This window comes from Hyalella azteca, unplaced genomic scaffold (assembly GCF_000764305.2).
Source record: "Hyalella azteca isolate HAZT.00-mixed unplaced genomic scaffold, Hazt_2.0.2 contig14641, whole genome shotgun sequence".
Classification (NCBI taxonomy): domain Eukaryota; kingdom Metazoa; phylum Arthropoda; class Malacostraca; order Amphipoda; family Hyalellidae; genus Hyalella; species Hyalella azteca.
The window spans coordinates 1,119-29,062 of NW_025944519.1; the positions used below are offsets into that span (position 1 = coordinate 1,119).

A 27,944-nucleotide genomic window follows, 5' to 3' on the forward strand; every position below is an offset into this window, starting at 1 on the left:
GACGAAAATGCCATACCTGTGGCTTGCGCGGAAACAGTGAAATATTTATATATTCTCAAGTGAGTGATGCAAGTACTAATTTTATCACGCCTAGTTCCTGATTATTTTTTAAATAAATGGTTTTAATTTTTGTTTGACCCATTTTGGATATTGTCCTATTAAATTTGACAATTTATTATAATTTGGAGATTTGCAGACTTACAAGTTTGAGTTCATTGTTTGTTTTCATTTTTGCGAGATGTTCTGTGAGCATCTGGCAAAAATCCACTCATTCCACTGCAAGCTTCATATCAGCAGCCATATAGCATTTCTTCTGTATCTGTAAGCTTACAGGACAGCTTGTAATTTCAAACCATTTTAATTGGGTCAAGTGAACTTACTACAGAACATGCCTGAAAAAGAAAGGAAGATTTTAGTGAGAACAACATATTTTTTTAGAGAAATATATCACAGTAAATAATCACACAATATATCAATTACTTTTTATTCTATGTTTCCCAGTGCACAATTCTATCTGTGACATTCTATGCACAATTCTGTGATGAGCAATGAATGAATGATGCATTAATTTTTTGTTAGCTATGTGAAATTTTTTCTGCTGAGCTGAGAATTTTAGAGAAAGATAAATGTAATGAAAATTTGTTGTTGTTAATTGGTTTTTTGTTAACTGGAGTCTGGAGCCTTTTCTAATCAATGTTCTACTGTTAATGCTTTTTTACCAGGGTGCAGAGGCGGGAAGCAGCGTCGCCAATATATGGGTTTTTAAGGCCAAATTGTTGTCAACCATTTTCAAGATGCGTCGCCGGGTTATTTTTAATGAAGAGCCATTTACGCTGAGTAATGGAAAACTATTTACAAGCCATGAACTTATTTACAAGGTTGCATGCATGTGTTACCCCAAATAACTAATTTTACCCTAAAAACAGTCTGATTGTATAGCAATTAGCAAGTATCAACTGAACAAGTGATAATGCAGTCTGACTGCTCTAATGTGACCACAATAATGCAATCATAAACTTGTTGTTTACATTTGCTTAGGCCTTAGGATATTATGGCAGGAAGCCGGGAGGCGGGAGCTCATCACAACTAATTTCCGGACAAGCTTCACTGCATCCTGATCCATCCAACGTACTGGAAACCCACACTCAGGATGATGTATGTTTTCGGTGAATTTTCCCGCGCGTTTTCACTTTTTTTAAGCTATTGCTGTGCACAGTTGGCACAATGTAATGAAAATTGATTCTCTTCGCGCACGTGTTTGTGCAATCTCGGCCATCAATTCTACATCACGCTGTCGCGCACGAGCAGTTTGTGGAGGAACAGACGTAATACTCAGTACAGTATGCCTTTAATTATCTTTCATTAATATATGATTTTTCTTGATACGGAAATTTGGTGAATGAGAAATCTAGAACTTTATTTTAGAAGAAATTTTCTCCAAAGTCATATGGCAACACTGAACACTGTCTGTTTACATTTCGTATGTATAATAGCCGCAGTTTACGATTACCGTACGTTCCGTATCCGACAAGGCAGACAAGCGGAAGAGTCAGAAGTAACCCGGACATGTCTTACATTTTATTATTGTCAGTTTAACTCGCGTAGTCAATATACTCGCGTATATTGTCGACTAAAATAGTAGAACTATTTTAGCTTTCTAAAGTATAGCGCACGGCGCATTTTTTTACCAGCATAGTATGGCGCACCGCGCAGGTCGTTAAAATGACAAAATAAATTCCCGCACACCTGGCACATCTTCCTGACCACCATGGTCAGGAAGATGTGCCAGGTGCGTGGGAATTTATATTGTCATTTTAACGACCTGCGTGGTGCGCCGTACTATGCCGGTAAAAAAATGCGCCATGCGCCGACAGCGCCGTACTTTTAGAAAGCTAAAATAGTTTAAATATGGACGCGGGGCAATGCAAATTACGTAATCACACTGACCGTACACACAAACGTGTATCCGCATTGTGTTGTGGTTGGATACGAGTTAACTAGATTGCTAAAGTTCGTACTGTTGACTCATACCCTACTTGCCGCAACCAGTCCAGACTCCAGTCATTCATTACAAGGCACCGATGGCACATCTAGAGCCATGTTGCCTTCTTTAGTTTTGTAATTCGTGTCCAATTGAATTGTGATCTATGAATGAATATTCATAACTGTGCTGACTCTTAGAACCTGAGTTGACGCGTTAGCAATCTAGTTAACTCATATCCAACCACAACACAATGCGGATACCTACACGTTTGTGTGTATGGTCAGTGCAATTGCGTAATTTGCGTTGCCGCGCGTCCATATTTAAACTATTTTAGCTTTCTAAAGTATGGCGCACGGCGCATTTTTTTACCAGCATAGTACGGCGCACCGCGCAGGTCGTTAAAATGACAAAATAAATTCCCGCGCACCTGGCACATCTTCCTGACCATGGCTGGAAACCTTAATTTTTTCTAAATAGTTGGCCAAAGACTGACAAATGTATTAAATGCAAGAATTTCAATCTAAATGTGTTGGCAAGATCTTCTGAAGGCGTAAATTTTGCTACTGAAGCATTGTCAAAGATCTTGCAATATTAATCCACTCTCTACACAGTGGCCTTTTTAGGGGTGTCCTTACTGTCCCTTATTACCATATGGCCCATCTTGCAGAAATGGGTCTTTTTTTGGAATGAGATATCATGTCATCATCAATCATGTTTGTAAGCCAACACAGGGCTGGAAAAGTCCTATTTTTTCGGCTCTAATATCATAATTTCAGTAGGTATGAAATCTTGCAGCGTAAATGTCATAAATTTTTGTTTAATTGAAGAAATCATGGTTTGCACTTTGCAAACATGTCATTTTATAAAATTTCCAACTTCGCAATCCGCATTGTTTTATCGTTCCCACCAAAATATCCTGCAGAACGTAATCATTGTAATGTAAACAAGTCAACCTAAATGTTTTGTTGAAGATCACGCATAGTTGCGGTCACGTCAAAGCAGCCAGGCTGCATTAACAAGTGTTCAGCTTAAACTAAAGAAAAATTTTATTGTTGCTGTTTGACTGTTTTAGGGTAAAATTAGAGATTTGGGATAACACGTGAATGGAATTTTAAAATAAATTTGAGCCTTGTAAATGGCTTTTTGTGGCCTAAATATGGAATTCATGGCTTGAAAAAATTGAATCACAGCTGACAAATCCTTAAAACCATGGCTCAAAAATTTAGTTGCAGCTTGCCAAGTAGATATATTCTATGCCTGAGCCAACACCTGTGTGCAACTTTTATGTAAGTAAAATTTTTTAATACTGCGGAAATATTTTTTTGCTGCAGACCTTAGCAGAGGTACTGTCAAACAGGGTAATAAGGTGTTGTAGCAGCTAAACTAATCAAAATTTTGCTAAACTAAATAAAGGTAGTGGCATAAAGTTCAACGTTTTACTATCTATGTAGCATAAAGCAAGTTGAGAAATCATACATTTACATTACTATACATAACGGCTCTAAATTCCTCTAAAAAATCCTTGAAAAAAAAGTGTGAAAAGTGAGAATTTGAGAAAAGTACCTCTGCTAAAATCTGTAGCATAAAAAAATATTTGCCATATTTAAAAATTTTACTTACATAACAGTTGCACACAGGTGTTGGCTTATAAACTTGATTGACAGAATTTGTATGTCATTCCATGAAAAATGGCGGCCATTTCCACAAGACCGGGTAATCAGATACACCCCCAGGGTAATAAGGGATGCCCCTAAAAACACATTTACTTAGAACCTTGGTTAGCAATGGCTCCAGTTAACAAAAAAATTAATTAACAAAAACAAATTTTGATTAACACATTAACCGCCACATGTACCACCGGTGGCACAAAACAAGCTTTCAATGAATGTCATATGTACCACTGGTGGATCTCTTACAAATTTAATTTCAAATTTGTTTTTCACTCATTTTTCATGGCTAGAAGGATGCATTATCAAAACAAGTGTTGTAATTTATTTATTTATTGGCATAACTATTCAAAAAAATAGTTTCATACAAATTTCAAACGAAATATAACTAAAGTTTTGTTCCGTAAATCAGACTCTTCCTCAAACCTAAAATTCAATGGTAAGAAAGGAAAATCTTCCAATAAAACAAATAATCCGCATAAATTGGTGATCATAATTAGTGAGTTTACCTTTTGGAAAATTACCCATGAAGCATGAATCAATAATATCATTAGACATCAGACATTACATATGAGAGTGGGTTCTTTCAAAACAACCAGGGCATAAATGTGGCTTATTTTCGCATTAAAGGCAGATTGCTTTCACTCTTCTTGCTTTTGCAGCTGCAACTGAGCAGCTTTCATTTTTCAACAGCACCTTGTAACACCCTCTACATCTTTTTCTCACATTCCAACATGGATCTTCCAACTCGACAAGGTAATGAAACTTTCTCTTCCCGCCTATAACAGCTGGTTCTCGTCCTGCGTTCGTTTTGTTCCAGTTTCCTGTTATGAGTGAGTGAGCAATAGATTCTCAGAATTTTTTCATCGACAAGGGTTTCTTGGTATGAAATTTGTTATCGTAATGCTGAGCAATTAGGAGTAGGGAGTGAAATAATGGAATAATGAAATAAACGTATGTAATAAGTCTTGGCGTCATTAAAAATAACAAACTAACAAATGAAAATCATTACTTACTAACTACAATATAAAAAATATTTTTTGAGAGCTCAAAACTATAACCACTGGTGGCCAAATAATTATGATCCAATGTGTACTGTGTCTATTGTCGCAATATAAGCCAGTAATAAAGGCACCAATGTACCCTAATCTCTTGTACCACTGGTGGCACACATGGCGCTGAAGGAAAATGAAGATTATTTAACATCCTTATCTACCACATGTGTCTCATGGTTTACTCTGTTCTAGAAGAAACTAGACAGAGAGTATAACACATACACACCTTACCTTGCAGCTGTTCCTGACCAGCTGAGACATTTTGGCGCGTAGAAGTCTTGGCGCTAGGGGGAAGTTCCAATATTGCATGCTGGCGGTTAACGTGTTAAATTTACCTTGCTCAGCAAAAAATTTCACTCGATGAAAAATTAATGCATCACTGGTCATCTCAAAATTGTGCATAGAATGTCATAGATAGAAATGTGCACCGGCCAACATAGAATGAATAGTAATTAACCTAAACTATGATTTATTTCTCCAAAAAATAAAAAAATATGATGGTTGTCACTAAAATATTCCTTTCTGTTTCAGGTATGTTTTCTTACAGCCTTTTTCCATTATAGTAAATTCACTTGACCCAATTAAAATGGTGTGAAATTACCTGTAAGCTTACAGATACAGAAGAAATGCTATATGGCATGTTCATGGATAGGAGAATATCACATCAATAATACAGTAATGTATGTATATGGTAATATCATATCAATAAAGAAAAAATATACCGTAAAAAGGGACGGTTTTGAGCATTTTTTGTTAATAACTTATTACCATGAAACATTTCAGAAACAAGTTTAGGCTCATTTTATGGCTCTTTGCAAGGGCTATCGAATAGTATCTTAAAAAAAATTCCATATGCTATTCGTAAGGTGCCAGACTCGAAATAAAACCATCCTGATTTACCCCTGGGAATGGGGTAATCTGGGACACTTGCAATAAAAGTAAATTTTGAAATATTTGAAGCATGCAGAGTGTACTCATCCATTACTAACAGTACTCTGAAGTCCTCTTTCATTGTAGATGATCTAGAGGTAGAATAAATGACATTTTCTGTGATTTTTACTCGTTTTTCCTTTATTGATATGATATTACCATATACACTGATTACCGTATTATTGATGCGATATTACCGTACCCATGAACATGCCATTGAGCATTTACAACAACCTTGTCCCGAGTAGCCCCGTAGAACGGGGCTACTCGGGGCACTCTTTTTTTGCTTCTGGCACCTTATGAATAGTGTATGGAATTTTTTTTAAGATGCCATTCGATAGCCCTCGCAAAGAGCTATAAAATGATGAAATATTTCATGGTAAGAAGTTATTAACAAAAAACGCTCAAACCGTCCCGAGTAGCCCCGGTTGCCGGTAGCACTCCAAAGAGCTTTAAAATGAGCCCAAGCTTGTTTATGAAATGTTTCACGGTAAAAAGTTATTAGCAAAAAACACTCAAAACTGTCCCTTATAACCCCATTTGAGGGTACTTCTCCAAAATCTTACTTTTCACACTTTTTATTTCAGAGATTTCTAGAGGAAGTAAATGTATGATTTCTTAACTTGCTTTATGCTACTTAAATAAAAATATTGAACTTTAATCCACTATTTTTAGTTATGCAAATATTTGATTAGTTGAGCTGCTACAACATTTCTGCAAAATGCGAGATGACTGTCCCGGTTACCCTGCCCATTCCTTATTACCCTGTTTGACAGTACCAATCCTGTCTGGCTAATGACCAAAACTTGAATATATATGTGTAAGTATATAGGTACCTATCAGGCAGGGAAATATCTAATCTCCAAACCATAATTCAATTTTCAGAGCCAGGAGTTATTTGAATTTGCAGCAACAACAAAATTTCTGAGACTATATAGCACCAGCCTATAAAAAGAACCATGCCAATTCGAGTTGCAAAAGAAACCCACCCATTTTAAAATTTATTTATGCCACTAGATCTCATAACTTGATCTACAGTCATTCAGGACCTGTCACAGGGACATGAAATAAAAAAATGACCACCAGATATCTCCTTTATGTTGAAATCCATTAAGATAATTTGCAATTGTCTAGATTTTCTTATGTGTTTTTAGCAATTTGTGTCAAACTTGCTAGAAAAATGAACTTTACCCATTTTTTTGGAACTATTTTATGTTAGTCCTAACTAAACTATATATTTAACATTAATTTTAGTTTGGTGTTGATTTAATATGTTGATTCAACATGTGAAATTTTTTGAATTTTGCATTATTCAGCTTTCTAGTTGAAAACTACTAGAAATACAAGCTTGAGCATTATTATTTAGCATTGACAATAGTAAAAGCCTCTAAGTTTGTTTCTAATTTTAAAGTGCTTAAACCATTATTTCATAAGTTATCTAGAAAAACCTGAAAAAAGTTTTCTCAATGCCATCACTCATTAGTTGCTTCATGGATAGAATATTAAACTTTCTATCAAGTTAGAGGTAATTCAGCATGTAATGACATTCTTTTTCTTATTTTTGTTCTAGTTACATAGTAATCCAGTTGTTAAATGCATGCTGCTGACCTAACTGTGAATATTAGAACCTAAACAACATGTCCATAGCAGTTATTTTTTCTGTTCTAAAAAGACTATGTTAATAAATGTAGCATAATTTGAAAGTGAAGCAAATAATTTTGATTTTGTTAAGAATAAGCACCCCAGATGTTACTGGGGTGTGTGTATTCGTATCAGGAACGTTACTGTGGTGCTTATTCCGTTACAAGATCCAAACATTTATATAGGTACACGAGTTTGGAGCCATGTATTTCAATCAAAATATATGGACATGAAATTTCCATACAATGAAGCAGTTTTATTAAGCAGGTATATTTTGTATCTTCAAAGCCAATAGGAAGGATAGAAGTCTATGGGTCTTGGCCAGTGGAAGGAATTACTTCTTTTGTTCAATTCATTTGATTATATGTAAGTATTGACCAATATTCCCTTGACCAAGTTCCTGCAGCAGATCAAGTTACAACTTAACAACATTTTGTGGAATTGGTGGAAGGTTTTGCATAAGTGAGATGGTCTAATTTGTTGGATAATTTATGTTCAAATTACACTGGAAAATTTATTCATTATTAATTCAACAATCAACAGTATACGACGGTAGCATCGGATGCAAGATTTTCTAAGATTGTAGCATGAGATGAAAGATTTCCTAAGATGTAGCAGCAGGTGCAGGATTTAATTTCAAGTATGATGATACTTCAGAAGCATGTCAGGGTTGTGGTTGGCCTGGTTGTGGCTTAAAATTTCGCGTGGTATTCCAACGCAAGAAAAATTTATGAGGGCTTCGGCAACAGCCATGGAATAAGTTGTTGCGCTAGCACAGTGGTTCCCAAATTTTTTCAGGCTGGCGCCCCCTTTGGTTCCTTGGAGAATTTCTAGCGCCCCCCCCCCTCACCACAGACTCCTATAAAAACATACGCCTCTTTCATGAAATTTAGTACGCTGCAATTTTAAAAGAGAAAGGTTAAAGACAAATCTGTATTTCACTAATAGAGCCCTATTTGGTAAACCAATATGTTTTTCAGCTGTTATAACTGTTTCAGCTCTAGAAACCCAGGACTTCTTGGGTAAATTTTCGGCCGGACTAGTGGCGGTCTCACCGCCAATCTCTAAATTCAATTATCAAGGAGTATCTCCCAAACTAAGGAACGCAGCTCAATGAAACTTGGAACATGTACTCAACAGAATCTAACAATGATGTTTAGCTCGTGAAATTTTTTAAATTTCACCTATATTCGTGACTTATATTGCGATACAGGCCGAAACTCTCAGTGATCAAAGAATTTTTTCCAAACTACTGAACAGGTTTGAACGAAATTTTGAATATACATTTCTAACAACCAAACTAAACTACTGGTACTGAACAGATTTCAACGAAACTTTGTATATAAATACCTAACCTCCTAACGGCGAGGTTTAGCTCGTGAAAATTTTTCTATTTTGCTTTCGTTCGCGAGTTATACAGATATAGGAGAAACGACCGGCTTTTCTACCGGCCGGTATAACCAAGAGCCGTTCACGTATAGCCGTATAACTGGCAAACGAAGGTAAAATCGAAAAAATTGTAACGAGCTAAACATCACCATTGCTGAGGTTAGGTGTTTAAATACTTAGTTTCGTTCCAATCTGTTCAGTAGTTTGGAAGAAATTTCTTGATTACTGCGGATTTAAGCACGTTTTGCTGTTTAAATCACGAATGAATGTGAAATGAAAAACAAACTTGCGAGCGAAGGCAAAATCGAAAAAATTTTCGCGAGCTAAACAGTACCGTTCGGTAGTTAAGACTGTAAATTCAAATTTTCGTTCGAATCAGTTCAGTTAGTTTTGAAGAAATTCCTTGATCACTGTGAATTTCGGCCTGTATTGCCATATAACTCAAAAATGAAGGAAAAGTTCAAAAAAATTTTACGAGCCAAACATTTCATCGAGTTACATTGATTAGTTTGAGAGATATTTCTTGATCATTGAATTTGGAAATTGTCCGTGAGACCGGCCGCGAGTCCGACCGTTAATTTCTCCGAGACGTAAACCTAGGAGAGGTTAAAAAACAGATCTGGGTGAAAAAACCATCCCTGGGTGTCATATGCTGCACATGTTGTTAACAAACCGTCAAACAAACGTTCGAACTTCTGACTTTGTACTACCGCCCTCCTGTCGTCCTCTTTTTCCTTACCGCCCCCAAAATCTTTCCACCGCTCATAGGGGGGCGATATCGCCCACTTTGGGAACCACTGCGCTAGCAGGATTGCATCGGGTAAGAGCTGTTCTACTATGTCCATCCAGACGCATCCAGACATTCTCGTCAGTGGTGCAGGTTTAATATGCTTGTCACTGATACGCTGGCATTCATCACCTAACGCCACCAAGTTACGATTATCATAGTTAAATCATGGCCAGAAAAAACGGAAATGCTTGACTTCGTTGCGAGCAAAAATACGACTAGCCAACACAGATTCTTCAGCGACTGAAAGCGCAATTTTGCGACAATTTATTAGTAGAATTAAATATTTCAAATGTACGTTGCGAGCAACTCAAATTTTCGCGCATAATCGACCCAGAAGGCCATTCCCACGAACAAATCAATATTTTGGAGCCGTCATTTAATCTTTTAGTCTCGCCAGAAATTAATTTCCTCCTAATTACGCCTAGTGATGCGCCAGTGGACTACAAATTCAAGATTTGTACCGCGGTGACAAATGAAGCAGTCTAAGTCAGAAATTTATGGGTGCATTTGCCAACTGCTTGAACTGGCACGGGTCCGGATTGCGAGGAATTCATCTTATTTTAAGTCTCTTCTATCAATGAATCCTCGAGACGTCAAGTCGCTGATGCTCCGAACAATCGACATTGCACACTCAGAATATTACTATGTACAACAGAGAAAATTTTAATTGGGGGCCACAGCGGTATTTGTCCAACCAAGAAAGTAATGGGCAATTTACCTAAAGCTTGATAACAGGAAGTTCATAGACTCTGCCGAGATAATCCGTCACCTGAACAGTTTCTTCAGGGCACACGCTGGTATCGGGAATTAACTCTGATTACACGATCACGCAACTGCAACCTGTATTGCGTACAATAGAGTAAACTCTCTTCCGTTCCAGATGCTTTGTATTTCCTATCTGCTGCGTGTATTTCGTTAAAGCAAATGTTAGCCCGAGCGGTGTGATTTTAGTATAAGCTGGGTTTTTTTGGGGTCAGTTAGTCTTCGTTTGGCCCTCCGTACCGTATCGTGGCAACGAACGCATACTATCTAGTCTTGTCGTCCAGTTTGTTATATGCAGAGTAAATGTTTCTTACTGGAAATAGCGGTTCCTGCAAAGGTTGGAAGCTCATTAGACAACTCGTAAATTTTTCGCGCAGAAGCCCACTGTTTGAAAGACTGACAAGTTCCTCAATAGGAGGATGGGTTTCACTCTCTCAAGTATAGCCGTGAGTCTGGACTGACAGAAGCAATTCATTGTTCTCTAAGAATTAACTCGTAGACACCATAAGAAGTTTTAGAGGTCTTTTTAGAATGCAGCCAATAATTGAGCTTGCGTCTCAAGCTACATACGAATTGTTCGTACGTCTCATGTGGTTCGATTCTAGCGGATTAAAAAAAATGGATAGTTATTAGGGGTTTTGTTGAGCCCAGCAAGCAAAGCGTTCAACCGGAAATAATCACGTGTCACTTCAGTAGTTAAACTAACTTCCTTTCCTAGCTGAATGGGAATCTGCGCTGCTGTTAAGAAATTCTGCGGCTATATTAAATACAATAAAAATAGCAGCGATGTCATCTCCATCCCTAAACTTAGGCACTTAGGGTCTATTAGCAATGGACTGTAAGCTATCGATCTCCATATAGCCAGCTCTACTCCGGACCGAAGACACGGAAGTTTCGTGTTGTCTACCGTAGCTCTCACTCTCGTTTTCATCAAACTCTACTCCGTCTCGAGTAGAATATTCCCTAACTCGCGCGCGCGTTCACGCTCATCTCTCAGGAACTTCTGCTGCTCTAGAACGTAAGCGTCGAGCTCATATCCCCTATGGCCTATACGACAGTTGTATCATTTTTTTGCTTGAGCTGCGAGACCGTGCGCTGCGAAATTATCTGCTGTTCCTGAGATAGCGTCATATACAATAAACAAAAGTTATGCATGTACAAATAATGATAGGATTACCGGCTATAACACCTGATTATCAAAGTAAAACTAATTTTTCCGCCGCCAACAAAATTAAGATTGATGTAGTATGCGACAAACTGACTAAGATGTCACGCGGATAGGGAGATAATCTACTCTAAATTTACCCTCGTCCACCGATTCTAAAGATAACAGAATTCCTTCGAGAAGGTCGACAAAATGGCAGGGTATTCGGAGAACAAGTATGAGCAATTAGTACTCAGAAAGGAACAAATAAATAGAGTTATAAAATGACAAAAGAAATAAATTTCTATGGGAAATTTTTTCGTAGCAGTCAAGGTGACTGACGTAGGAGCTGACGAGAGCGCTGACGCTCCGCAAGTGCAGCCGTGTCGTGGTGGCCTTTGAAGTCTCGTCGTAGTGTTAGATGTCTGCCCACCCGGCACTAATCGATTCAAGATAGGTTAGCATGGCCCCTTGATTGTTTCTTACGTTCTGCACAATAGACGGGCTACATGTATGGAAAATTCCGACGATTTCCTATTACGAGGACACGTTAATTAGGGCATTACTGACCTATGGCGCCGGCGTTCAGTGTAAGAGTGGTCAGTGTCAGCTGTTGAGTTTAGCCACTGTCTGCGAATATGGTTTTTACTCTTTTACCCTAAAATACGTCCCTACTTAGCTTAATCCTCACAAAGCATTGCACTCATGTCCAAATTGCTTGTTGCAGTTGCTGGTGAGGGGATGGACAGACATAACCATGGCCAGCAACCTCCCACTAGTCACAGATGGAACCATCAGCAGCAGGGCAGCAGCCATGGGTCAAGTCAGCATCCTGAACCTCCTCTCAAGCGCAATTACAAGCTCATGGCTGATCCTCTTCTTGGCACTGGCAACACAAAAACATACAGGTAATTTTTTTATAGATTTTATTCTGGAATTTTTGGCTTAATTTTGTTTTCTATTCAAAAGAATAAAAAATGTATACAGAATACAGAACTCAATGGAGCTTTGTCCACTTGAGTGTTTCCAGTCTCACATACACAAAAATTAGGCTATAAAATCTTCTGCTAGCATATTTGTGATGAATATTCATGTGCTACCTTAAAATAATTATAATTTTCTCAGATTTGAGGGAGTTGTGGAAGGCCAGAGTATGTTTCCTGTGCTGCCTGTACGAGATCCTCGCAAGCCCCGGCTCTGGATCTCCTCCGAGACTATGGATTTACCTATTCCTCGTTTCCAGGTCTCTAATAGTTATAAAAGTTATGGTTTTATTGAGTCTCTTCATAATATCATACTGAGTCGTGTTATTGAGTGTATAAAATGCAATCAGTATTTTATTAAACGGTTATCATATTTTTAATTGTTCAGCCCTTTTCTATTTCAGTAACTTAGATTTGCCTTTTAATTGTTCAATGAAGATTGATTGAATTTTTACATTAATTTGGAACTGTTTACTTACGTATTTTATTTTTCAGATTGACAGCAACTACGTGTGTGATCCTCCGCCCCTGGAAGTTACCATCTTCAATGTCAACGATAACATTGATAAGCAATTCCTCTACAACGAAATTGTGAGTTTTATTTGTTTTCATTTGAATATAATGCGCCCTCCTGAAGTTTACAAAAGAATTATTTTTTTTCGTTTGAATTGGCTTGTTTGAGACGTGGTGTCAGCGAAGTGCGATATAAAATAAGTTTTCGTACTTGTTAGGCAGTGCCACTAACTAATTTAGTGCACAAACTATTTCATGTTTTCTTGCAATAGTGCCATCTTGTATGTTCAGCCACTGTCTTCTGTGTAATTAACTGGTATTATTTTCTCGTGGTTGAGGTATGCAAGCACCAATGTGGACCTGTGGAGGAGCTCAGCATTTATTCGCACGAGTTTCTTCACAAGCACCTCGGGGTGGCGCGCCTGCTCTTCCAGGACGCCGATGCTGCACAGAACTGCGTCGCTAAATTTAATGATGCTACACTCATGGGGCGCAAACTTCACGTCTTCTTGGACCCTTTTGGTTCGTTTCACTCACTTATATATCTGCTATTCTATCACTTCTGATATCGAAAGTATTTATGTATATACAAACGTTGCTGCGTTGGACATAGAGTTTTTATTGCATTGTTGGATGCAACACTCATTCACTAAGAAAAACATTTTATGACGGTCGCTAAACTGCAAAAAAAAACCTGGGATTAATTAGAAAAAAAAAATATAGCTTAATTTGTTTGCATTTATATTCTCGTATGTTTCTCAACAACCTAGGGAAGAAATGCAAGGCTCGTGTGGCAGAGCTGAGCAGCGCTCTGGAAGAGGAGGCCAAGAAGGAAGAAGAGGCTAAGGAGGCGCGTAAAAGACCTCCCCCTCCTCCTTCCAAGCTCAACACCCCCGCCCTCACAACTTCTCACATCAAGGTTGCTTTCATCAAACTCCTGCTATATTTCTAACAAACATATTTATTGATATGTTAGCATATTGATACGAATTTCCTATTTAGTTAAAAATAAATTTTTTTACTCCATTATCATATCATTCTGTTATATGTTTCGAATTTGAATATTTATTATCGTATCAAAGTTCTTTCTGCTGCTTGACACATCTTAGGTAATGTGTGAACTTGCTCGTTATCTATGAAAGTATTGATGTGTTTAATGGTTAGGTATTTCCTCTAATTATCTATAAAAATAGACTTAGGTTTGAATAAGGCAATTTATTGTGCAGGAAAGTTCCTCTGAGGACGTGGTGAAGCATCTCAGAGACGGCAGTGTGGACTCCAGCAGAAGGTATGGAGTCATACTACGACTTGCTGTAGCAGTTGATACATATTGCTGAATTTATTGCACTGTTTGTTGTCAAGATCCAGTTGGTAGATAGCTAAAATTTTGTTTTAGCTTCTTCCAATATTTCTCGTCGCTTCTGATAAGTTCTAGTTATTTCTTTTTACCCCGCGTCGCAGACTCCTTAGTGTCTCATGACCAAAATTCAGGCCATCAGATGTAATCTAGGAGCATTAGTTTGTTGTTGAGAGCGGCACAGTTACGAGAAAGATTGTATTTGTTTAGTTGAAACGTATTTATCTATCACTTATGCACTCATTTGTTTTTTCAGACATAATAAAGATGAAGCGAATCACTCACTGCAGCAACCGCTCCATCCCTCTCACCCTCACACCATCCAGAACTTTGCGCCTCCCATTTCTGCCTACCCACCACCTTCTGCAACTCATCCCTTCTCTCCACACTTCATACCCCATGCCCTTCCCCCAAGAATTCCTCCAGCTCCTCCTCCCAGAATCCCCCCTGCAGAGCCCCCCATGCCCCACCACTTCCCAGACTACCCTCCGTATCACGACTACCGGCCGCCGTAAGTTGCCGCGCTGGGCAGCTCCTGCCGAGCGTCGCTACCTGAAACTTGTTTCTAAACCTGCCTCGCGCAGAGCGTAATTCTTCAAAACCCAATTCGATCTTTAAATTATTAAGTTTTAAAAATTGCCCCGCAAAGTCTGTGTTGTTGATGTTCTGAGTTGACCATTCAGAAGGCATGAGTGTGAAGAGTATCAGCTAATGCATATTTAAAGCTTGTGTTTACATTTTCCTTCAAAGCTCGTAGTGGCCCATTGCTAACTTACATTTAAATTCAAATGTTTTGTGTTCGAAGGTTTTGTAGTTTAAATTTATAATTCGACAACTAGAATTCAAAGTTAACAAACTGTCAACTTTGTGCATGTGTAAAAATGTTAAACCTTATCAAACACACTCTGAAATTGCACAATTTAAGAAAATAAATCAACCGAATCCTCTGAACTCCAAGTTGTTTTTATCTCAAGTGCGATGCAAATGACTGCTTATATCTGTTGAAAAATATTGGTATGTTTTACTTAGCGTGAAGTCTTCACTCTAGGGTCTTTGTAGTTAAATGACAATGCTCAGAGGTAAACCCATCATTTGAAGTTTGTTCTACGATCTCCAGGTACACTCCATTGGATGGATCCAAGGCACCTTGGGGTGGCTATCCTCACCAAGATTCTGCCAAGGACCATTATCCTCCACATAAAGATCAGTATACCTCCAAAGAACCTCACCCAGCTCATAAAGATCACTATCTTTTACCTAAAGACCATTATCCTCCTCCCAAAGATTATCCACCGTCCAAGGATCATTATCCGCCGTCTAAAGACGTTTGTCCAAAAGACCATTATCCTCCTCATCCTTGGGAGGCGAGATTCCGAGATTTCCAAGACCAAGAACGGACCACTCGTCTCAACGGCACCGTTTCCCACCTCAACTATAATCAATCACACAATCATGATCCTAGAAAAGACAGGAATGACCCTATAGACGACTTTAGTGTTAGTAGTAAACATGTAAGAAATAGTCACAAAACTAACGGAGTAAAAGTAAAATCGCCAAGTGAAGTTTCTCGACTTCCCGCTAAATCTTACACTAACAATGATAATAAAGCATCTAGTGTAGCTGCAGGGCTCAGAAATGATATCGTGGATGGCATAAGCGGCGCCGAGCGAGTGTCGGACGAAGAATCTGAAGATTTGGAAGACGAAAGAGCGCAGGAGGAGGAAGAAGATCATATTGACTTGGACACGAGAATTGCAATGTTATTACAGAGTAAAGATGGTGGCATGGCTGCGTCCTTCCTAGGACTTGGTTTAGAAGAAGCTGCTGACGATCAGAAGAAAGAAGAAGAGGAACCCTCTACCGCACCTGCTGATGACACAGTGAAGTCAGTAGATGCCGAAATTGTAGTTCCTAAGGAAACTAACGATGGTGCTTCCCAAGCCAAAACAGTTGATGAACAGAAAAAGTCTTCAAAAGCAAGTTCGGTTGCTGGAGTCAGTGACTGGGAGTCTCCGAGTGAAGACAGTGCCAGCAACGATGCCATTAAGAGCGATGCTAGTGACGCTGATGAGAAGCCTTTGTCCGCTCCTCCGTCCCCGTTCATCTCAAGTGAACAATACCTCCTCTGGTTTGAGAAAAGTCGTCAGCTCAAGAGAGAAGCACGAGAAAAGGATAGAGAAGAGAACAGAGAACGGCTGAAGAAAATGCGTGAGAAGAAAGCTGAGCGACGACGCAGAAAGAAAGAGAGCGAGGAAGCTAAGGAGAGAGCAGCTAGAATAGAAGAAGCGGCCACTCAAGATGATCGTATGAGCATGTCGAGTGTGAGCTCCGAAGAGGGCGAGACATCCGAAGCCACTCCATTCCACCCACCTCCACCTACTCAACAACACCCACCTGCTCCTCCGTTGCCTCCCCCTCTTTCTCTGCCACCTCTTCCCCCACATCCCGACCAGCATCACCCCGCCATGGGGTACACACCAGGACCTATTCCTCACCCTCCACCCCCCTACTCGTACCCATGTCCCCCTCACGACATGCATCACCTCCCCCCGCACTTGTCCTACGGCGGTTACGGGCCTGAGCACCAGCAGCAAGCTTATTCTTATTACGGGGACCCGTACAGTGAACACCCGCAGCCTCAGCAGCTGCAGCAGAAGGTGCCTGCCAGACACTCTGCTGCCTACCACCAGCCCACGCTTAAGTGAGTCGATGTTTCTTTAACTCGCATGCTTTCTTTATGTTGCTCTTCAATTAATATAGCCTTCCTAAAAGAGCTAGGTACTAAAAAATTTCATCATTGACAAGTTTTCATTCTCTAATGTAGCCTGTGATGTGAAATACTCTTTTATCACCGAATGATATTCGAGCATATCTATTGTTAGAGAATAAATAATGTCTGTGTTTTATGAACAAGTTGTAGATTCGCTGATGACCAAATAATGTGAAATAATTTTGCCGATTGCTTGATTGTCTCATTGACATGGTAATTATATGTCATGTAATTGTGTTTGTACTCTTTTCGTACATCAGCGGCGTGCTGGCTGTGGTCATTGAAGAGCTCATGCGGATCCTCAAAAAAGATTTCATGAAGAGAATGATCGAGATGACGGCCTTCAAGACCTACGAGGCCTGGTGGGACACCAACCAGTCCTCGCACAAAGTAAGTTATTAATACTGTATTAATATTAAAATTAAGTTAACTTTAATGATGCACTTCTTTATACCAGGAGAAATTAACGGCAAGAGAGTTAGTGATTATACTTCTATGCAGGAATTATCTGGTCAGACATAATGTCGACACGCGACGTCGTGTCCCTGCAATGAGGTTTTGGCGTCATGCAGTTGTGGGTCTAATTGTTGTGTTCTAAGAAATGATACACATAGTTTCTTAAACTTGAAGAAGGGAATAAAGCGGCCTTCTTCATTGCTGCGTTGTACATAACCGCATCATTCGTGGATGTGAAGATAGTTGCATTATTCCTTGATGGAATGACCATACTTCAGCAATTTAATTACTTTAATACGTACTTTAATTTTCATATTTATATTACCATACTTGCATCATTTATTCATGTCAACACACCGGCATCATTTACTGATGTCAACACACCGGCATCATTTACTGATGTCAACACACCAGCATCATTTATTGATGTCAACACACCAGCATCATTTATTGATGTCAACACACATGATGTCAACACACCAGCATCACTTACTGATGTCAACACACCAGCATCACTTACTGATGTCAACACACCAGCATCATTTACTGATGTCATCACACCAGCATCATTTATATGTCAGCACACCGGCATCATATATTTTCTGTGCCCCCAGCGTGACCAGGACCAGCAGCCGGCTGGGGGCGTGAGGGGGGAGCGTAGCGCCCCCGGGGTGTCGACGCTGGCGTCGCTCTTCGACAAGGAGGGCGCGGGGGCCTTCGGGGGGGTGGACCCGCTGGGCATCCGGGGACTTGGCTTTAGGGCTGCCATGCCCAAAATGCCCTCCTTCAGGAAAATTGTGAGTTATTACACCATAAAAGTATGTTAAAATTTGTGATATTCTGTAATTGTTCCCTAGGTTGGTATTGCAAAATGTATTCACTGTAATTTACGTATGTAACTGGTATGTTTGAATACGAGATATTTCTTACTATAGCTTGATTGCTAATGTCATTTTTTTTTAAACCTTATCCTACTGGAAAAAAATGATGACATTTTTTCTTCCATCCGTCAGCATTTTTATATCATTTACTTTGAAAATGGCCTCGTAATTAAGCAGCACAATTATCGACAATACAACTTCAACGACATCATCCTTCCTGCCATAACTCCAACTCACCTCTGTGTTTAATATTCTTCTACTCCTCTTCTATTTCGTTCAGTTCATTTAATTAGGTAGCGTGGCTCCGAGGCGTTTTAGGAGGCGAGATCGTAACGTTCTCTCTAGGTTTATATTGGCAAACGAAGTACGTTAAGGTCAAAATGAAACACTCTACATAAAATACCGCTATTTAATGGGGAAATATGTTTAATTCTAACGCAAAACTCAATGACCACAACATTTCGTGCTTGGTTTTGCTGGCGTCGATACAGTAACGTGTCCATACGCCTTGCGTACTTAAACGGGGCTCGAATTATGTATTCTCGTCCACGCGCAAACTTTTTGCTTTGATAATTGTATATTAACTAATTCTAGTTTAATTAATTTATACGTAGAATTGCGTTTCCCGACCAAAGCTAGAGCTATCTTCGGTAATGCGTGACTGAAAAGGCTTTAATCAGACACCCATGCACGTTGAAATTTAGGTTTTTTTGGCTTGGAGCAAGTTAGAGGTCGCCAAATTTACTGGTTTAAATAGGGGAGAGTTTGAAAACTTCTACTCATTCAGGTAGTAGAAACGAACATAGTACTCGTCATTGAAGAAGTTGTTACTTCCACTACACATGTACTACTCAACATGATACCGGCACAGATTTTCTTCATTGTGCCTCCTGCACACAATAATGAGCGTCTTTACTCGTGCTCTTGACAGCTCTTGTCACGCTTGACTTGACGAAACCTCCGCAGATCATCTGCCTAGCTGATAACCTCTTTGTCGGAGTGGCTGTATTTCATAGTCAAATACATTTATTATGAATTCTACTCCTGGTATCTTGACTCGGTAAATATTTTGTTCCCTACACGTTATTCCGTACAAAGTCTAATCGCTTTTTATTACCATGTCTTTCAATTCCTGTTATATTATTTTAGTTATTGCAAAAACGAAAATCAAATTGAAAGTAGGCTCAAACTCTGGGCCTAAAGATCCTCTGATCAGGATGCATAGCCTGTCTGAATTGGATTAATATAAAATTTTTAACCCACTTAGTTAGTTGAGTTAAGTTTCTCTCTTCAAATTACCAAACTTAATTAATTTCCAGACGACTCGCTATATTTGTTAGACTTAATAAAGAACCTAAGAATTACTTCATTTTGAAAAAAGCCCTTCTTGGCATTGTTTGCAGCGTAAAATGAAGCCACCGTCGCCCCCGCGAGCTGACGAGGACAGCCGCGAGGCTCCGTCTGATGACGAGGCCAACATGTCCGCTGGCTCGTCTGCCCCAACATGTCGGTTCTACGCACGTCCTATCATTAAAATATAATACTAATTTTACTAAATTATTATAGAAAAAAATTTTTTAGGGGTTGTTTCAAATTAAATCGTTGAAAATGTGTATTCTGACAGGTTTCTTATGTTACAGCTTCGAAGTCTTGAATTTCATTATTCACGTTGATTAATTTATTTATTGGTCATTATAAAATGGCTCGTAGAATATTTAGGTCAATATATTACTGGTTTCATGACCTAACATATTATTCATTCAATATTGAACTATTAAGAACAGGAACAAGCTTCGCTCTAAGGTTGTTGATTATGCACTAAAATTGTAACAGAAATCCTGTAATACCATATTCCTGTACCTTGTATTGGTTTATGAAAACAAACACTTATCATATTCAAGACAATGAAGCAGTAGATGATTATTATATATAACCTGGTTTGAATATATTGCAGCAACCATGGCCAAGAAAGCGAGCGGCAAAGCAAGACTGGAGTCGACGTCATCATCTGACGCTGACGCCAGCGCGTCCGAGGCTGACGACGACGGCAAGAAGAGCGGCGCTGACAAGCCCAAACGTCAGCACAAGAGCCGCAGGAAGTGGGCTGACACCGTCCTCACATGTGAGTCTATGACAGCTCTAATGGTCGCCAGATATAGGTACTTACTTCTTTTTAGCGCATTTTCTCATTTATGGAAAAAATGCACTATTGTGCTTGCCATGTCCGTCCGTCCGTCCGTCCGTCTGTCTGTCCGTAACTTCAAGTTTTCGTCGACGAGAAAATGCGCTCTCTGTCACTCACTGCAGTGAGTACTGAGTTATATTCTTTGAGAATATATTCAGTGGAAATTACTCTATTATCTCCTTAAAAACTGAGGCAATGGTCTTGAAAAATATTTCTTTCTTGATTATACCTATTTACTGAAAGCTACTTGATTGTGTTTCTGCATGATTTTCCTTGTACTTAACTTCTGTTCATGTCCTTCGTGTTGTGTTGCGGTGTGTGTGTGTGGTCTGTGTGTTGACTGAAATGGTGAACTAATTAAAAAATTCACGAAACAGTGAGTTGACTCTCGGGAATTCCCGCAACCTGCATTACTTTTTTCCCCATTTTGTTTGCGTATTTAATTTTTTCTCATTGTATAACAATCTTTTGCATAAGAGATTGTTCGTCTAACAATATTTATATTTTTTATTTTACTATAGACTACACAAATATGGTCATATGTTCCCTCTTGTTTTACTTATTTTACTTCGTGTCCTCAGCCTCGGATGAATCAGACGCGAAGTCTTCAGACAACGAAGAAGCCGCTCACGAAAGAGCAGAGCAGGAAGACGTCAAGTCCAAGTCTTCAGCATCTAGTGACGACGAGGCAGCTCCCGACGAGGATGACGAGTCATCATCTGAAGAATCTTCCTCCTCAGTATCATCGTCAGAAGCTGCCACGTCATCAGAATCTTCAGATGACGAAGAGCTTCAGTCGACTGAAATTGAGACGCTTGTTGGGGATGAAAGCGAGGCAGCAAAGGTGAGTTGTGATGAGCTTGATAGGCCATATGGCTATTGAAGCGGCAGTTGGAAAACTTACTCAGCTATTTCGCTTTTCTATTCATTAAATATTTTTCGTTCGATGGTTCTTGTGATGCTCTAGGTAGCTTCAATGTCTGACTCGGTAATAATATCTTGTGAAATTGACATTGCGTGATTTATGCATTATTCTATTATATTATTTCTTATCAATTGACAATTTTTGAAGGGTCATAGTGAATATGTTACCATGCACCGCGTCCGGCACAGGTGGCGGAGGCCGAGATCCGCTCGTCGTTGTTGCGGCGGAGCGCCACGCCTCAGACGGAGGAACGAGCGGCGACGCCCCTGCCTCCCGCATCCGTGCACTCCGACGATGCGTTCGGTGACCATTCCGACAACGACGTGCCCGATGAACCCATGGACCAGGACCTCATCGTCGTGGACGACGACTCGACTCCTGCCACGGCAGGGGCTAAATTGTTATCTTCTCCTAGCGCAGCTTCTTCCGAGGTGCGGGCTGTCGAAGGAGACAGGAGCACTCATGCTCACTTGCCATTTATTATATTTTTTGGTACACTGTATCCCCTTTTACTTCATTGGTTGCTGATTCTCTTACTACCAATAATTATTATATCTGCATGAATTAATTGTTTCATGTTTGTGCAAAAACGACAGTTTTCAGGATTGTTTGTCTGATAAGACGCAGCAATCAATTTCATTGATGTCGGTGCAGTGTCTTGCATCATTATGCTGAGTTACATTTTGTGCCTCACTCGAATCAATTATATTTCAGAACTGATTTCTTTGTGTTGCTTAAATAACTAACTAATAACTGTTATTGCTTAAGACAATGACATAGTCACTTTGTTATCACTTTTATCGGTTTCTACCTTCATCAAATTGTAGACGTGTTCTCTTGTTCAGGTCAAAGGCGAGGAAAGCGCGGCAGCCTCAGACAAAGCTGCTCAGGAAGACAAGTCCCTAATCACAGATATTTTTGACCTCCGACACCCTGTGCTGAGTGAACACAGCTATTGCTCCCTCAAGATTCCGGATGTTACATGTCTCACGCCGCCAGGTGCAATTTATTTCTGTATAACTTTTAATACTTTTTTGTCACATCGCTATCTATTTCATGAACTTGATTGAAATGCATTTTGCTTTTGTTGCGATCATAAAGGTACGTCTCTGATTTAAATAATACAAATATCGTTAATTAATGATAATATTCCCATTTTGGCGTCAGCTTTTTGCAGCTGAGACTTAAATTCTATACGTATCCTTCAGATTCAGTGACCCCCCATTGTAGTCTGTATCTCCTCGTGAATAATTGACTTTAAATTGTTATCTTGCTCATGACGTCACTCCTCACACCATTGCAGATGAAGACAAGGAAGATGTCAGGTTGGAGAAAGTAAAAGAGAAAGCGGCCCCTGTTGTGGTTTTGGAGCGAGAAAAACTAGAGGCTGTGTTGCCACCAAAAGAAAAACCACCTGTACAGCCTGTGGGCTTCCGTCAGCGGTCGGACATGGAGGAGTACAACATTATGGTTGACTTCCTCAATCATGGTAAGCTTTGCTCGAACCTTGAAAAGCTCATGTTTAATCCTGCATTTACGTAAAATGCAAACGTCTACACAGGATGCGAACAATTTCTTTCTCAAGTTTTTTATCTGCATTAAATTTTCACTTTCACGTATGTCGTTGCTACATTTTTATCTTAAGCGCCTTATTTGCTCTGATCCCTTGAATGTATTACTACTATTTGCATGTGTTTATAGATACTTCTTATAGTCTAATAGTTATTCTACCCTGACCAGGTGTTGATCAAGAAGACATAGAAATGCTGAAGAGTTGCTATGAACGACTCCTGGTAGCAGACAATCATCCTTGGTTGAACGACACTCATTGGGTCGATCACCCGCCCACCCGCAGCACCTTTCCCTCCATTACCGCGTCCCCTGTCAGGAAGAAAAGAAAACAATCACAGCTCCAGCAGCAGCCCGAAGAACTGCCTGAACACAAGACAGGCTCGGCCAGAACTGAAGGCATTTATAAGGTCGACTCCAAACAGAAGCAACAACACAAGGTGCGTCTCGCAGTCACGTGTTTATGATGGCAGTCGGTCTAACGATCTTAGGATAAAGTACGATGCATTCACAATTCTGTGTGTGTACTGTGTTCACGATTCTGTGAACTTGATTTGATTTGAATATCAGTGGAATTTAATCAATTAGCCAGTTCAAATAAACGAAAATGAAAGTTTGATGTCAGTATCGCCCTTTGTTGTTCATTTCGCTTGTGAATGAATGTTAGCTATACCTGCATTCATCTTTCAATTTTTTGTAACGTGATTCTTGTTTTGTTCATGTCCTGTGATAATTGCTAAAAATTCTTCACACAGTAGGTTTGTAACAAAAAATGTTCATGTACAGTTGATATTATTACCCAATAACTGCTTTTTTCAGTTCACTTTCCACAAGGAGCTGGCTAGCACGAAGCCTGCAGTGGCCGTGCAGAGCCTGGCGGAGCGCGAGAGCAGCAAGGTGAAGGCGACGCAGACGTCAGTGAGCAGAGAGGTGCGCTCCTTCCAACGTCGCCTCCTCACCGCCTTCGGCAACGAAGCCACTGAGTCCGAGCTCCTCAAGTTTAATCAACTCAAAGTACGCTCTTCATTTTATAATCATTTTGGTTCATGTTTTGTTGACGTAGTAGTTGCTTATCAAATTTCATCTACTCGAGTTGACGATTGTTTAAAAGTTGAATACATGTGCATGTCCTCTTATCTGACTCAGTTGGTTCAAAGTGAAACATGGGAATGTCATTTGCATTAGGCTAAGTGCAATGTTACTTGCAGAAAAATTTCGCAATCCTTCCATACTCTTGTCTTTAATATGATAACGAGCGTGGAAAAGTTTAATCTGGTCACGTCTTCCTTTAAATTATTGTTTGTACACGTACTATCATCTATAGTTGATTCGTTTATTGGAAAAATTGTTCTTTGCTTAAGCTAGGGTATGTCTCTATTTTTCATACCCAAACTTGTTCATAAAATAATTCCTAATATCTGAACCGTTGTTTTGGTATTGAAAAATGATCTCGAAACTTAACAAATTGATTGTACCCTGCAGTTCCGGAAAAAGCAGCTTAAGTTCGGCAAGTCGCGCATCCACGACTGGGGCTTATTTGCGATGGAGCCCATCGCTGCGGACGAGATGGTCATCGAGTACGTGGGCCAGACCATCCGGTCCATCATGGCCGACCTCAGGGAAGTTAACTACGAGAAAATGGGCATCGGGTCCTCGTATCTCTTCAGGATTGACGTGGAAAATATCATCGATGCCACCAAGTGTGGAAATCTTGCTAGGTTCATCAACCATTCCTGCAATGTGAGTTTTGTCCAGTTTATTATTTCTAGATTTTGATTCTGTTGATAATTTGTACGTTACATAAGTAGTGTTAGGAATGATTTGAAAATATATGTGATAATGATTATATTATTGTTATAGGAGATTCGTTGATTGAATTGTACTAAATTATCAAAATTTCTATTGATATGAATTGGTGTTAAGTTATTGGAGAAAAGTAATTGACGGCAGTGTGTGGTTCATGAATAATTATTTTCAATATTTACTGTACAATAATAGCATCTTTTATTATTAGTTAATTGAATATCGTCAATTATGACTCATTATGAATTATGACCCGTTATGACTCATTGAATTATGACCCGTTTTCAATTTTCCAGCCTAACTGCTATGCAAAGATCGTCAACTTGGAGAACCGCAAGAAAATTGTGATTTATTCGAAGCAGCCAATCCAGTGCGGGGAGGAGATCACCTACGACTACAAATTCCCCATCGAAGACGAGAAAATCGTTTGTTTGTGTGGCGCTCCTCAATGCAAGGGAACTCTCAACTAAAGTTCTCTTGTTCACTTTTGTCCACTCATGTTGAGAGCTGAAGTGCTCTCGCTTCTCTCCCGTGGCTTATGACAGCCCAATCGCTCTCAGTTCTCGCCCGTGGCTTATGAGAACCTAATCGCTCTCTCGTCCCGCCCGTTACTGGTTCCCCTCATTCTGGCATTATCACTTCATCGTGGCCATCGTTTGACCTGCATCAGGTGTCGAGGATCTGTTTTGTATTGCGTCTGATTAACCTCACTGCAGTTTGTTTTGTGCGTGCTCTGTCAAACGCTTGAGCCAGAGCCTTAGTTTGTTGTTTAACTTCTTCAACTTGACGAATATAGAAATTAGTCTGATACCTGCTCAATGCAAAATGATTACAATGTTTTCTTTGCCTCTATGAAGGTTTTACACGTTAGCGCCGCATCTTGTAGCTTATATGCTACTCATACAAAATTGCATGCCCTTTCTCAAGATAATTATTCTGGTTTGTTATCGTTTGCACGTTGATGCTCTTAAACGTTTCAATTAAAACCTAATCAATCACTAGAGAGGATTGATGCAAACGAGTTATACTTGCCCTGTGAATGGTCATTTATAGCTAATCATGCCTTGCTTTGCTTATTTGTAAACGCGCTTTTTTGTTACTTAGAGCTGTTCAATCCCAGATCGTTTCTCACTTTAATGAGCGAGGGGAGGCCCTGCAGGATTTTACTTGTTGTAGTAACTGCAACGATTCATATTGATGTGTTGTGATCCTCAAGTACAAATTTCCTTATTCCTCTTGAGCTTTTTCTATGCTCTTTATTACTGCCAGAACAGATGAAGTCGTGTGATCGCACCCTCAGTATTGTAGTCGATTCAAGATGTGAGTCTTGCGCTAGCATGCAATCTTCTTTTTTATTGTCTGGAAACGAAAATTTCACGAAGCTATGTTATCTTGTTGGAATAGTACTAGTCTGACATTCTGAGACCATGTACAACTGGAACAGTTTCTATGTCAAGAAACAAATTTAAACTTGCGATTGTTTCTACAAGAAAAGCCCCAGATGAACGGTGGATACACCGGACGGTCGTGGTCTTACGTGGTCTCATCCGTCCTCTCAGATTCACCCGTCGTTAACTTTCTTATCAATCCGAATTTTCTCCCCTAGTACATCATATTGAAGTATTTTATCCTCACCCTACCGCCATCTGCGTTCAAATAATCTGAGAGTTGTCATGCATTACATTGACATCATTTGGCAGATTTGACATTATGCTCTCACTTATCTTAACATCTCGAAGAGTCTATTTCTCATGATTTCTCTGTTGATGTAATTGTTATACAGTGTATGGTTACTCTCAACGATAATTACGAAAGTTGAATAAGTCTATGTAGTAGAACATGTTTGTTCTCTCTTCGTCCTCATAATGATATTCTTCTGTTAACTTTACGAGTCGTGAACAGCGATGGCAGTTAAGACCGCGCGTTAATTCACTGACATGATCGTGGCACAACGCGCCCACCTGCTCCTCAATTAGCTAATTTTTATTTGTTATTATTTTATTTAGCTAACTAGACCATAGAATTTTATGTTTTTCTATTCCTTTCATTTCGTCACACGTAGGACACTATCCTTCATCCGTCCCATGTTTACGGATGGGCGGCGGAACACAAGTATTCTGTACATCTATTGTAATGCTGCACTCATGGAGCACGTATTTCTTCAAAGAGCTCTACTACGTGGTGCGTGTAGTACTGCGGTACAGTGTAGTACAGTGAAGTGTACTTCGAACTGTGGTACGGTACAGTGGTTGTGCAGTGCGACTACTACTGCTCACTAGCTGCACACAAGAGCCTGTATTACTTTCAACTGCGTATCACAAAGTTCATGCAATTGTTTTAACAGCAAAATACGAGTATAAAAATAGAATTTAGTCGTTATTGTTTATAATTGAATATTAGCCTCACTTGCACTATTTATTGTAGCTCGTCTTCTTATCGACTCCCATTGATGCCAGACTATATTTTGTTATGAAGGTAAATTCATTTTTTATTTTGATATAGTCTCCTTTAAATGTAACTCTTGGCCCTACAGAAATTCCCGCGTTTTAACTCCTGCACACAACAGAAGTAAATGTTTTTAGGGCTTATCGTATTACCAGACATAAAATTCAAAGATCGGACCCGACGTTTGTTTTTTTTTTCCACTCTGGACTGTTGTTTATGTCACTGATCCGTACCTCGATGTTATTGAGGCGCAAATGTAACCATTGTATATATTTTTCACTAGTACAATATTTGCTATGAAATGTCTGTCTGGTGTTTGATATGTACATATTAGTGTGTGATGTACATTTGTGTATTTTAGCCTTTGCCAACTTCGAGCCAATTGCTGCGCCGATAAGTTGGGCATTCCGTGCTTATGTTAACTGCAAATTTACTTTTAAAAATAAATGGCATTAATTTACTGATGTTTCCATCCTATCCCTCTAATGCTACTTTGAATGGAGGAATCGTGGAGAAATGGTATATGTCTTGATGTGACTTTAGGTCGTTCCATAGAGTTTTGGTTGGAGTTAAAATTATTGTCAACGTTTAGTTTAGTTTACTTCAAGAACCACGTTATGCTGTAGTTCCCAAACTGTGGTACTGGTACCACTAGTGGTAGGCGAGAGCATTTCAAGTGATGCGCTTGCATTTTT

At 39.5% G+C, this 27,944-nt stretch overlaps 1 protein-coding gene across 1 annotated transcript; it reads left to right on the top strand.

Annotated features, from left to right (window-relative positions):
* On the top strand, positions 1–27,709 carry LOC108668292 (histone-lysine N-methyltransferase SETD1B-A). Its single transcript, XM_018155477.2, has 21 exons — positions 1–59; positions 12,090–12,270; positions 12,488–12,605; positions 12,841–12,936; positions 13,197–13,380; positions 13,629–13,777; positions 14,085–14,146; positions 14,472–14,726; positions 15,333–16,916; positions 17,246–17,375; positions 18,056–18,238; positions 19,726–19,828; positions 20,277–20,444; positions 21,089–21,351; positions 21,621–21,863; positions 22,278–22,431; positions 22,736–22,921; positions 23,173–23,441; positions 23,821–24,015; positions 24,484–24,741; positions 25,101–27,709. Exons 2-21 carry the CDS (start codon positions 12,104–12,106, stop codon positions 25,272–25,274), a joined length of 4,941 nt encoding a protein of 1,646 aa, XP_018010966.1. The 5' UTR covers positions 1–59; positions 12,090–12,103; the 3' UTR covers positions 25,275–27,709.
* The last annotated feature ends 235 nt before the right edge of the window (positions 27,710–27,944 follow it).